Below are 13,320 nucleotides of genomic sequence, written 5' to 3'. Positions count from 1 at the left end.
GTAATCTGTATTTGTCATTTCTTGCACTGTACAGTAACAGCTAAAGCAGATGTGCCCTAACCACTGGACATAGCCCAGGATGTGGATTTGAGTCCCTGATCCGCTAGTCTTCCTGTGTGACCCTGGACAAGTCATTTAGGGTACTGTCTTCACTATCCGCTGGATCGGTGGGCAGTGATCGATCCAGAGGGGATCGATTTATCACATCTAGTGTAGATGCCATAAATCAACCCCCGAGCGCTCTCCCATCGACTCCTGTACTCCAGCTTGGCGAGAGGCACAGGCAGAGTCGACAGGGGAGCAGCAGCAGTCGACTCACCGCGGTGAAGACACCACAGTAAGTCGATCTAAGTACGTCGACTTCAGCTACGTTATTCGCATAGCTGAAGTTGCTTAACTTAGATTGATCTCCCCTCCTTCTCCCCCCACCAGCGTAGACCAGGCCTTAGGGGACTGAGACATAGGGAGGCTAACGGTACTTCCTTGCCTCTCAGGTGAGGTAGGTGAGTCATTCAGGTACTATGGTAAAGGGGGCCATACAGATACCTAAAGTAGACAGAGACAGATGCTACCCTGAGCAATGATGTAATTTTTTAAACTATAACAAGATAGAATATTTAAATCAAAAGTACAATAAAAGCTTTTTTAACTGCCATGTTGGAAGAAGGGGGGTGCTAGTATATTAAAAGCGCCAGTTAACTCAGAGGTAGGAGTTTGGAGTGGGGGGGGGGAGAGGTTGTGGGGCACATTCTGGGAGGGGGCTCTGGGTGTTGGATGCAGTGCCCCCCTACCTCCGGCATCTCCCCGCAAGCAGCAACCTGTCCCTGATGCTCCTAGTGGAGGCACGGTCAGGTGGCTCGGCTCTGCAAGCAGACACGCTGCCTCCGTCTGCAGGTACCGCCCCCGACAGCTCCCACTGCTGCAGTTCTCAAGGACAGCATTCCTGCAGAGCCGCCTGGCCACACCTCTGATTGCACCAGCAGGGACAGGGAGCTGCCTTTGGGGTGCTTCGAATCATAGAATATCAAGGTTGGAAAGGACCTCAGGAGATCATCTAGTCCAACCCCCTGCTCAAAGCAGGACCAATCCCCAGACGGATTTCTACCCCAGTTCCCCAAATGGCCCCCTCAAGGACTGAACTCACAACCCTGGGTTTAGCAGGCCAATGCTCATATCACTGAGCTATCCCTCCCAGATGGTGATTCAGAGCTGGCAAGAAACAACAGAGAGCAGATCTGATACACAGGATTTCTTCCCAAACCTCACAACCACTGGAGGTGTCAGAATCATGCCCATGTAGACTACTACTTACAACCGAGGATGCTGGCCAAATCTAGCTCCATGCTCCATCCATGAGGGTGATATGGCCCTACCAACCAAATGTACTCATGGACATCACTTCTGGAGGTGAGCGCCCCCACCCACATCTGGCACCCCAGGTCCCTCAGACACCCCAACCACCTGCCCCAAGCTTCCTCCCAGAGCATGCCCCGCAGCCCCTCCCATGCCCCAGCCCTCTGCCAGCCCCGCACCAACTGCACTATAAACCGGACTTTCAATGCAGATCAGAAATCCCAGTTTATAGAGCTTGATGGTTGGTGAAATGCCACATAAGAGCTTTTACTGTAAGATGCTACAAATGACCAGTGAGAGTTAGTGAGTAGAAAGGGTTTATTAATGTTTTACTGTCATCCAAAAGTGACACAAGTGAGCCCGTTCAGATGTAACGTATTGCAGTTCCATTGCTGTGTTTCTAACAATAAGAGGACCAAAAACAGAGCTAGGGTTAACTGTACTATTTCAAGTTCTACTAGCCTATGGAATCCACCAGTTTCCACATATTAAGACAAACAAATCTAACAAATGTTTAAGTTTAGGAGGAGTCTATGACAGACCACCAAATCAGACCACAGAACCACACAACTGTTATATCTATAACATACAGAATGTAAAGTCTCATTGTCAATACTAAAACATCTTTCTGAGTTTCTGAAAATTATAGACCACTTTATAATACAAGTAGTATACCAGAGGTAGGAGAATTCTATTTAGATCTCATTTGAGAGAGAAATTCATCTTATAAATGAATGCAAAACTAGGGGTTTCCTTGGTTCAATTGAGCATGAATCCCAATTAGAATTTTAAAAATGTAGGACTAGAAAGGAACTCAATAGGTCATTAGCACTGAGGCTAGTCTAGGTAATACTTAAACGTCTGTCAGCAAAAGACTGTCTAACATGTCTAAACCTGCAGTAGTGGAGATTTCATAATCTCCCTAGATCAGTGGTTCTCAAACTTGTTTTCGCCACGGGCCACTTGAAAATTGCTGAGGGTCTCAGTGGACCACTTAATGATCTTTCCAAAAGTTGTTTGTACCGTTAGCTAACTATTGTATAGCGCTTTTATCCAAAGCACTTTATATTAAAAAAAAAAAAAAAAAAAACCTTCAACACATTTTTTTGTTCTACAAAAAAAGCACACAACTCATTAAAATATCAGTAGTCTTACCCACTCTCCCCCACTGCAGCAGTCCGTGAGCTGGGGCTGGGAAGGAGCGGGGATGGTCTCTCCCTTGCCACAGCAGTGACAGAGAATCCTGTGGCATCTTATAGACTAACAGACGTTTTGGAGCATGAGCTTTCGTGGGTGAATACCCACTTCTTCAGATGCATCTGAAGAAGTGGGTATTCACCCACGAAAGCTCATGCTCCAAAACGTCTGTTAGTCTATAAGGTGCCACAGGATTCTTTGCTGCTTTTACAGATCCAGACTAACACGGCTACCCCTCTGATACTTGACAGCAGTGACAGAGTTGAGGCTGGGAAGGAGGGGCTGTCTCTCTCCGGCGGCAGGAAAAGTCGCCTCTTTCTCTGGCCACCGCAGCCAAATTCTTCCCACCCACCCCCCGTTTCTCACCCAACAGCCCCCTTCTACCTATTCCCTCCCCTCAAGGCCACCATCTCACCTTGCATGTGTGTCTTCTCCAGAGTCCAGGCACCTATTTAGTGGACTCATCCTAGTGCTGCTCCACTAATTAGGTGGGTGGCCCTTCCTTCTCTTGTATGTGACCGCTCAGGCGCACATCTTAGAGGGAACTATCTGCAGACTACAGTCTGAGCATCTCTGGATTAGGCATTACGGAAAAACTGTAATGATATTTAAACACTGAAACAAATTACCTAGGGCAGTGGTTCTCAAACTGTGGTCCACGGACCACCAGAGGTCCACAAGCTCCATTCAGGTGATCCATGGATAGTTTCCTCTAAGGTGTGCGCAGCCATGACTCCACTAAAGATGACTTTCCCCAGCTCCAGGGCTGCAGCTACTGGAGAGAGACCCTTGCTCCTTCCCAGCCCCAGCTCGAGGGCTGCTGCTTCAGGGGAGAGAGCACATCCATCGCATTAGAAAAGTAAGACTACCGATATTAAAACAAGAGTCATTGCTTTTATTTGTACAACAAAAAATGTTAAATTTTTTTTTAATATAGCAATTTTAACCAAAGCACTTTACAATAGTTAGCTAACGGTACAAACAACTTTTGGAAGGATCATTAAGTGGTCCACTGAGATCCTGAGCAATCTTCAAGTGGTCCGCAGAACAAAAAAAAGAATCACTGCCCTGTACCATTCATACATAGTTTTAATTCCTGATTTAAGTACAAAATTCAGCTTTAACTATCAAGTCAAGACTAATGTTTTCAGAACAAAAGCATACTTGGGACCCTGGTGAAGAAACATCTTCTCTGACACTGAGCAAGCTAATAAGACTATTTTGGAGAGAGTTGGAAGTGCACAGCAATTAAGATCAGCTACTTGGATTAAACCTAGTTTACACTGCAAGTTTATTTTCTCCTACACCTTAATTACCAAAGCTGACAGGAGGCTGTTAAATATATAGCACTGCTCTTCTCTATCAGTCTTAGAGAAAATAAAATATGATCTATACAGTTACACTTCAGACTTCGGGATAATCTTCTGAAGGTAACTGAATATCAGCTTTAAAAGTTTAATGCTGACAATAATATCTGAAACAACCCTAAGCATATATTTTCCCACTATTTACATAATACATAATTTCCCATACATAATTTCCCTCTTCCAAAGTAATATCTGAACCAAAATTAATGGCCACTTCACTCTGTAGAATAAGAACCTGATGTTCCATCATTGCACAATGCACTTTAGATTTGAAATAACTGTCTCACTACACTACAAAGGAAGTACCCTTTGAAGCAGTAGTAAAAAACAAAAATTAAAATTGGAACATAGGAAGAACTGAATCTGTTCCTGTAGAGTATGAAACAGATTATGTGAAAAATTGCATGAATAAAGCTCTACAGTAAATAATTCCAAACCACAACCACTGCAGTAGGTGTTAAAACGATTTGAACTTCAGAAGTTTTAGGGTAATTTTGAATGAGGTCATATGCAGAAGCTAACACAGAAGTGGGCAAAGTACAGCCCATGGGCACATCCGGACTGCAAGATCCTCCTGCCCGGCCCTCGAGCTCCTGGCTCGGGAGGCTAGCCCCAGATCCTCCCCCACAGCCTCAATGCACTTGCTGCGCCGCAATGCTCTGGGCGGTGGGCTGTGAGCTCCTGGGGGCCGGTCTCTCAGGTGCATGGTGGTGGCAGCATGGCCACATCTGGGGGGGAACTGCATGCAGGGGGTCGGGGTGCAGTGTGCAGGAAGGGGCTTCAGAGCAAAGGATTGAGGCACAGGAGGGGTGTGGGGTATACGAGGGGGTTCAGAGAAGGGAGTTGGGGTACAGGAGGGGTGTGAGGTGCAGGCAGAGGGCTTAGGGCAGAGAGTTGGGGGGGTAGGGGGGTTTAAGCTCTGGCCCAGCACCACTTACCTAAAGCAGCTCCAGGGTTGCAGCAGCTCTCTGCATGCCTGCCCTGGCCCTGGCCAGGAGGCACTGTGGCCCCGGGGGCGGGGAGGGGGGGGGCGTGGCAGAGGGCTCTGCATGCGAATGGCATTGCCGTGCCTCCAGATACCTCCCCCAAAGCTCTCATTGGCCACAGTTCCCCATTCCCGGGCAATAGGTACTGCGGGGGGCTATGCCTGGAGGCAAAGGCAACACACATGGAGCCCTCTGCCCCCCCACCCAAGGGCCGCTTCTGAGAGCGGCACAAACCCATGGCACCATGGGGGGCAATCCTGCGGGCCGAATCCAAAGCCCTGAGGGGCTGTAGTTTGCCCACCCCTGCCTTAGGGCAACACCAGCAACAGTCCTAGCTATTAGACAAGTGTTACTTGTATCAGCATTAAGTATATTAACTCACTCTGGAAAGAAAGCATAATTGGATATAGACAGGTTCTTGCATGATAACTATTATGGCTTTTTCTTCATCCAGAATACATGATATATGAAGAAATTACAAGCCAAAATGAAATAGTTCAAGGCTAAGTTCTTTGACAGGATAACGAGTCTTGTGGATAAGGGAGAAGCAGTGGATGTGGTATACCTAGACTTTAATAAGAATATCATGCGAGACCGTAACAAATGCCTTATCAATAAACTAGGCAAATACAACTTAGATGGGGCTACTATAAGGTGGGTGCATAACTGGCTGGATAACTGTACTCAAGAGAGTAGTTATTAATGGTTCCCAATCCTGCTGGAAAGGTATAACAAGTGGGGTTCCGCAAGGGTCTGTTTTAGGACCGGCTCTGTTCAATATCTTCATCAACGACTTAGATATTGGCATAGAAAGTATGCTTATTAAGTCTGCAGACGATACCAAACTGGGAGGATTACAACTGCTTTGGAGGATAGGGTCATAATTCAAAATGATCTGGACAATCTGAAAAAATGGTCTGAGGTAAACTGGATGAAGACGAATGCAAAGTGCTCCACTTAGGAAGGAACAATCAATTCACGCACACAGAATGGGAAGAGACTGTCCAGGAAGGAGTACAGCACAAAGGGATCTAGGGGTTATAGTGGACCACAAGCTAAATATGAGTCAACAGTGTGATGCTGTTGCAAAAAAGCAAACATGATTCTGGGATGCATTAAGAGGCGTGTTGTGAGCAAGACACGAGAAGTCATTCTTCCGCTCTACTCTGTGCTGGTTTGGCCTCAACTGGAGTATGGTGTCCAGTTCTGGGCACAGCATTTCAAGAAAGATGTGGAGAAATTGGAGAGGGTCCAGAGAAGAGCAGCAAAGAATGATTAAAGGTCTTGAGAACATGACCTATAAAGGAAGGCTGAAAGAACTGAGTTTGTTTAGTCTGGAAAAGAGAAGACTGAGAGGGGACATGATAGCAGTTTTCAGGCATCTAAAAGGGTGTCATCAGGAGGAGGGAGAAAACTCGTTCACTTTAGCCTCTAACGATAGAATAAGAAGCAATGGGCTTCAACTGCAGCAAGGGAGGTTTAGGCTGGACATTAGGAAAAAGTTCCTAACTCTCAGAGTGGTTAAACACTGGAATAAACTGCCTAGGGAGGTTGTGGAATCTCCATCTCTGCAGATATTTAAGAGTAGGTTAGATACATGTCTATACGGGATGGTCTAGACAGTACCTAGTCCTGCTATGACAGGGGACGGACTTGATGACCTCTCGAAGTCCCTTCCAGCCCTACAATCTATGAATAAGTTTGTTTCAAACAAAACATTACAATTTTTAAAGTCCTTTTAATTGCTATTTACTCTACTTGTAAAAATAGTTGCCACTTCCTCTGGATTTTAAACACACATTGTATATTTAGAAACACTGGGCAATGACTTAATCTTCTAATAAAGTAAAAATTAACATATATCAAGACTAAGAAGCTCTCCTTCAAAGGATGTCTCTCTCTCTTCAGACATTTGTATGTATGCGTAGTGTCTACCAGTGTGGCTAGACAACTAGCAGCCCATATCCTGCAGTTTGACTTGGTGTGAGTGAATCCTTCATCTTATATTAGACTGGTGATCTAGAAGGGATCCCAACTTGCATCCCAACTGAAGTCATTTTTATATATCACATGTGCTCATGTTTATTTAAAATAGCCAGCATGCCAATTAAAAGCAGTATTGTTATGAGTAATTTAAGTGTGCTGTCAGTTTAAGCAGAAGGAACATATGCAGTCATTAAGCTTATGTACAGTATCTTAAAACAGTTTTGAATATAAGCACAGATAATTTATTACTTTGAGTTGGGCTGCTTTAGGGACCAAGTGTATATCCAACTCTAAAGCCTGTTCACAGTTCCACAATCTGAGCTCACTTTTCAATTTTGAATGGCCTTCACACAAGTATACACATGTGAAGAGACATCTGTGCAACACACAATGAAGAGAATAGGAAAAGTAAGATTAATTAGGAGTCTAGTGGCTTAAAAGGAAGCTTATTCAAAAGAAATGCAATATGGAACTGATTTGTTCACTTTGTTTAAAGAAAGTGAAGCTACCAAGACACTTAGTTTACAATAGCTCTCTCTCCACCCATGCATGCATCCCTCCTCCGATACCCATTTCTTCATTACCATTAAATATAAAGGGATAGGCATTGGTTATTTGGATTTCTGAATTCAACATACAAACTCAAGTCATCAAATGAAATATTTACGGTCTAAACATTGTCAAACTGCTTCCTTCCTTTTAGACTCAAACCTGTAAACATCTGCACATGCAAAGCTTTATCTGGGCAGTTTCACTGAAGCCAATATGACTAAAGTTACACAGATGAGTTTACAAAATATCCTTTAAAACCGACTGCTCTTCAATGCTTCTGATTTCATCCACATGCCTTTGGGGTGAGGGCAGAGGGAGTGGGGCAAAGGAAGATATAGAGTGCTGTTGGGTCCATTATTTGTACAACACAGGTGTAAGCAGAGCAATTCATAAATTATGGTGTATTTTGGTGCAGCAACTGGAAGACATTCTTGAAATTTCAACAGAGTTTCATTTCCAGTAACTTTGGACTCACCAGCAACCGCACACCATACAACATAAACCACTAGCCCAGGAACCTATCCTTGCAACAAAGCCCGATGCCAGCTCTGTTCACATATCTATTCAAGTGACACCATCATAGGACCTAATCACATCAGCCACACCATCAGGGGTTCGTTTACACGCACATTTACCAACGTGATATGCCATCATGTGCCAGCAATGCCCCCTGCCATGTACATTGGCCAAACCCGACAGTCTCTAAGCAAAAGAATAAACGGACACAAATCTGACATCAGGCATCATAACATTCAAAAACCAGTGGGAGAACACTTCAACCTCTCTAACCACTCAGTGACAAACTTGAAGGTGGCAATTTTGCAACAAAAAAACTTCAAAAAACAGATTCCAAAGAGAGACTGAACTCGAATTAATATGCAAATTAGATACAATTAACTCAGTCCTAAACAGAGACTGGGAATGGTTGGGTCATTACACTAATTTAATCTATTTCCCTATGTTAAGTTCTCCTCATACCTTCTATGGGTCATCTTAATTATCACTTCAAAGGTTTTTCTTCTCCTGCTGATGATAGCTCATTTCAATTGATTGGACTCTTCCTGTTGGTATTCATACTTCCACCTTTTCATGTTCTCTGTATGTATAAATATCTCCTGTCTGTGTGTTCCATTCTATGCATCCGAAGAAGTGAGCTGTAGCTCATGAAAGCTCATGCTGAAATAAATTTGTTAGTCTCTAAGGTGCCACAAATACTCCTGTTCTCCTTAAAGATAAAGTTACCATCACATGAAAATTCTACCAAATTATCTCCTGTACTTTCTACAGTTTAAACTTTAATCCAGGAGAAGAAAACCAACTCATTTAAATAAGCAAAGGTGTTTGACAACCTGACATTTCGCAAATTCTGTCCTTCCTCATCATGACAATTTTATGAACTAAAATATGTATTAAAGCAAAAACAATAATTGACTTTACTATTAACAGGTACTTTGCCAGTATTTATTCTAGAATTAATCCTTCCATTATTTTGAGAAAAATAGCCATGAAAACGAGTAAGGTTTACTTCCCTTCCTCCCAAAACATCCATCTAATTTTTTTAAATACGATTTCTATAATTTTAGTTTTAAAAAATGTAAGTGATTTAGGACTCAATCTTGCAAGAACTTTCACTAGTTCGGGTCATAAAGCTATTCATATGAACACATGCTTACAAGATCAGGACCTAACTCCCCTAATTCACATTATTAGTCTTGTATAATCATATTCCAAGTGCTAAAATAATGAACCACTAAGCGTGTTACACTACAGCATTAAGCAAAAGCCTAGTTAAAGGAGTTGCGGGAATATACCCAGAAAGGGAATTTAATGAACATACGAAAGCAGGAGGCTAACGGATTTCTCACGTTCTTTGCCACTAAAATGTTTGGAAGGGGGGGGGGGTGAGCAGGGTAGTAAAATCCAGCCCAGAGAAGTGGATCCAGGCCGCTCTCCGGTTCAATCCTCCACAGCAAACTAAGCACCGTTGCTGGATACGTTCCAACAACCCTGCGAGATCACCAACGGTTACCGGCTTCGCACAACAGCCCACCCGCCGCCACCTCCGACAACGGAGGAGGAGAAGGAAGGGAAATTGCACTCGCAAGAGAATCACCCGCCCGAGGCAAACCCCCCACGCGAGAGCCAGCCGGGACCCTCCTGCCCCCCGGCCGCTCTGCCCTGCCCCCCCCCGGCCCGCACTCACAGGATGCCGGAGCAGGAGGTGCACACGAAGCTGCCCACCGTCATGTCGGTGTAGGTGGGGCCGCGCTGGTCGCAGTCGAAGCACTTGCGGTTGGGCGGGAGGCTGCTCATCTCCCGCAGCAGCTTCAGGTGCTTCTCCTCCTGCTTCCGCTTGGCGCTCGCGGCCATGGCCCCGCCGGGGGGCAGAAGCCGGCAGCGGCCGGGCCCCGCACACACCGGGCGGCGGCGGCTCGCAGGGGGCCGGGCTGGGTGAAGGCGGCGGCGGGCCCCGCTCGGCCTAGCGGGGACGGGAGCGGCGGCACGGGGAGGGGTCGGGGCCAGGCCCGCGCGCACCGGGGGAGCGGCGCTGAGGGGGCTGGTGGCGAAACGGGGCCTGGGGCGGCTGAGTAACGAGCTTAGGCGGAACCTGCGCGACACCTTTGCCTTGTGGGAACGGACAAGGAGAGCGGGGCCTGGGGAGGCTGCTCCGAGTGCGCTGGCTGCCTGCAGCGCCCCCTGCCGCCTGGGGGGACTAGCAGCTCCCTGATCTCAACCCCACAAAGACTTGACCACTGGTGGTGTTACCTGGAGTGGCCGAGGCGGAGAGGAAAGGCCAGGGAGGGGAGAGGGCGAAAAGGAGGGGTTCAAATGGATGTCTTAGAGGGAGGGTGTCGCCCACCTACTCGCTGGCACCACTAGAGCTGGCCTAAAAGGAGGTGGGCTTTCCTCCTGTGGATACTGTTGACAAAAATTACATCTTTTACATTTCCAAACACCTTTTTCAGAGTGTCAGCTTGTTGGCAAAGCATCAACAATCAAAACATTTTGGCAAACACCGCCCCCACCCGCTGCGCGCACACAGTTTTCACGTGTTTGGCATTTTGATTGAATACCAACGTTTTCTGCAGAAATCAGATACTTTTCCCAAATGTATCATTTAGCTGAAACTCCAGCTTTCCATCAAAAACCAGTTTTGAAGGAAATTTTCTACCAGTCAGCACTCCCCTGAATGCAACCAGCGCTTGCTGACATAAAATAGAGACAGGGCTCGCTGGAAGTTTTTCGGGAATGTGAATGTCATTGTCATGTTTGCAGTGTAGTTGCCGTCAAATGAACTGCCACAGAAAAATGATAAAAGACAAAAACACCATGTCGCTTGTGGGCAAACACTTTTCACAAAATGTTCACTCCATATCTGAATCACAGTCCTCAGGGGAAACCTACATAACCTGGTTAAAAGGTGAGCCTGGGAGCTTACGTTAACAACATTGCTAGACACTAACAATCACAGTTGTAATAAAAACACTGGATTTATGGTGTATTAAAACAATTTGTAATCCCTCTTTTTTTGTTAGACTGCAGAGATGTTATCAGGTCACTTCACTTGTAAAATCTCTTAGGGCTTGGCTACACTTGCAAGTGTGCAGCGCTGGGAGTTACAGCTGTCTTCGTACACTGACAGCTACCAGTGCTGCAGTGTGGCCACATTTGCAGCATTTGCAGTGGTGTTGGGAGTGGTGCATTATGGGCAGCTATCCCACAGAGCACCTCGTCCCATTTTGGCGCCGTGGGTTGTGGGAAGGGGGGCAGAGGGTGCAGGTCATTCTGCTTCCTGTCCCAACGCCCTGTGATGCATCACTTCACATCCCAGCAATCCCTGTTTTTCCATCCACGTTTGGCACCATCTTGACTCTCTCAACAGTTTCTGTGCAGCGCGATTTCTGTGGGAAATGGAGCCCAAACTGCTGAGGAGTATGCTGACGAGTCTCGCCAGCACATCACGTTTGGCAGTTGAGCTATTCCTTAAGATACAAAGTGATGAGTCCGACAATGATAGCGAGTCGCCTGACGCGTACGACACGAAATTGCTTCTGGCATTCACGGAAATGCACAGCACCGTGAACGCCACTTTTGGGCTTGGGAAACAAGCACTGTGTGGTGGAATCACATCGTCATGGAAGTCTGGGATGATGAGCAGTGGCTGCAGAACTTTCAGATGAGAAAAGCCACTTTCATGGGACTGCGTGCTGAGCTCGCCCCCACCCTGCGGCGCAAGGACACGAGATTGAGAGCTGCCCTGACGGTGGAGAAGCAGGTGGCTATTGCAATCTGGCAGCTGGCAACTCCAGACAGCTACCGATCGGTCGCGAACCACTTTGGAGTGGGAAAGTCGACCATTGGAATCATTTTCATGCAAGTTTGCAGGGCTATTAATCGCATCCTGCTAAGAAGAACCGTGACTCTGGGGAACATACAGGACATTGTGGATGGCTTTGCACAAATGGGTTTCCCTAACTGTGGAGGGGCGATAGATGGGACGCATATTCCTTTCTGGCACCACCCCACCTGGCATCCGAGTACATTAATCGAAGGGGTATTTCTCTATGGTTCTCCAAGTGCTTGTGGATCATCATGGGTGTTTCATTGACATTAACACAGGCTGGCCTGGAAAGGTGCATGATGCACGCATCTTTTGGAACACTGGCCTGTTCAGGAAGCTGCATGCAGGGACTTTTTTCCCAGACCGGAAGATCGCAGTAGGGGACGTTGAAATGCACATTGTGATCCTTAGAGATCCTGCTTACCCATTAATGCCTTGGCTCATGAAACTGTATACAGGGAAGCTTGACAGGAGCAAGGACCGGTTCAACTACAGGCTGAGCTGGTGCTGAATGACTGTGGAGTGTGCTTTTGGCCATTTAAAAGGGCGCTGGCGATCTCTGTATGGGAAGTTAGACTTAAGGGAAAGCAGCATCCCTGCGGTTATATCCGCGTTCTGTACCCTCCATAATATTTGTGTAGGGAAGGGTGAAACATTTAGTCAGGCATGGACCTCCGAGGTTCAACGCCTGGAGGCTGAATTTGCACAGCCAGAGAGCAGGGCTACTAGAGAGGCCCAGCACAGGGCTTCAAGAATTAGGGATGCCTTGAGGGAGGAATTTGAGGCTGAAAACCAACAGTAATGTTTGGTGCTTTGCACGGGAGTGAAGTGCAGTGGTTACAATGTTGGTAGGAATCTGTTTTTCCTAAGCTGATTTGTAGTGCCTGTTTCTTTCCTGGGCTAAGGTATCTTTGACTTTCTGCAATAATAAAGACTGTTTTCAAAGCCAAGAATTCATTTATTGAAAAGAAAATAACTTTATTGACAGACACACAACATTTTGGGAACCTAAAAGGGCAGGAGGGTGTGGTGGGGAACTGTACAGTCACAGGTTTGAATATGTCCTGTCTGGAGTGCTGTGCAATGACTGCTGCACTTCAGGATGCCTATACTGTATGGTGATGGGAGCTGAGTGCAGAGTGTAAGGGTTGTAGTTCTCAGGGCTGGTTGGTGAATGTCCAGGTGTTGGAGGCAGCTGGTGGTGGTAAGAACCTGGATGCTGGAGAAGGGGGGTTTGAGCTGACATTAGGGCACAAAGGAAAGAGCTTTGGGATGGGGCAGGCAGCGCAGTAGTGCTCTGCCTGCATGGCTATGAGCACCTGGATAGAGTCCGCTTGGCGCGCCAGGATGCTTATCAGCTGCTTTGTGCTTTTCTTCCTGGCCGCTGCGTTTCTCTGGCAGGTCCTGCTTTCCCTTTCCCTCCAAGCCTGCACTTTTTGATTCTGTCTGGCAGAGTGATCCATAACTGCTTGCAGCAGGTCGTCTTTGCTTTTTCGCGGCTTCTTTCGGAGGTTTTGGAGTCTTTGAGCTGTTGATA

The 13,320-nt window shown here is 46.5% G+C and overlaps 1 protein-coding gene across 8 annotated transcripts in view; it reads right to left on the bottom strand.

Moving 5' to 3' along the window:
- The window catches only part of AGFG1 (ArfGAP with FG repeats 1), a 75,429-nt gene extending 65,392 nt beyond the window's left edge, over positions 1-10,037 (bottom strand). For 2 of the 8 annotated variants that reach the window (XM_050964048.1, XM_050964049.1), the window contains exon 1: positions 9,645-10,036. In XM_050964048.1, coding sequence (XP_050820005.1) covers positions 9,645-9,811 — 167 coding nt within the window. In that variant the 5' untranslated portion in view covers positions 9,812-10,036. Of the gene's footprint in view, positions 1-9,644 lie in introns of all 8 variants that reach the window. The other 6 variants (XM_050964050.1, XM_050964052.1, XM_050964053.1 and 3 more) reach the window with 4 other exon arrangements.
- Positions 10,038-13,320: the final 3,283 nt, after the last annotated feature.

Source organism: Gopherus flavomarginatus, chromosome 8 (assembly GCF_025201925.1).
Source record: "Gopherus flavomarginatus isolate rGopFla2 chromosome 8, rGopFla2.mat.asm, whole genome shotgun sequence".
NCBI lineage: Eukaryota > Metazoa > Chordata > Testudines > Testudinidae > Gopherus > Gopherus flavomarginatus.
This window is presented reverse-complemented; position numbering and strand designations above follow the sequence as displayed.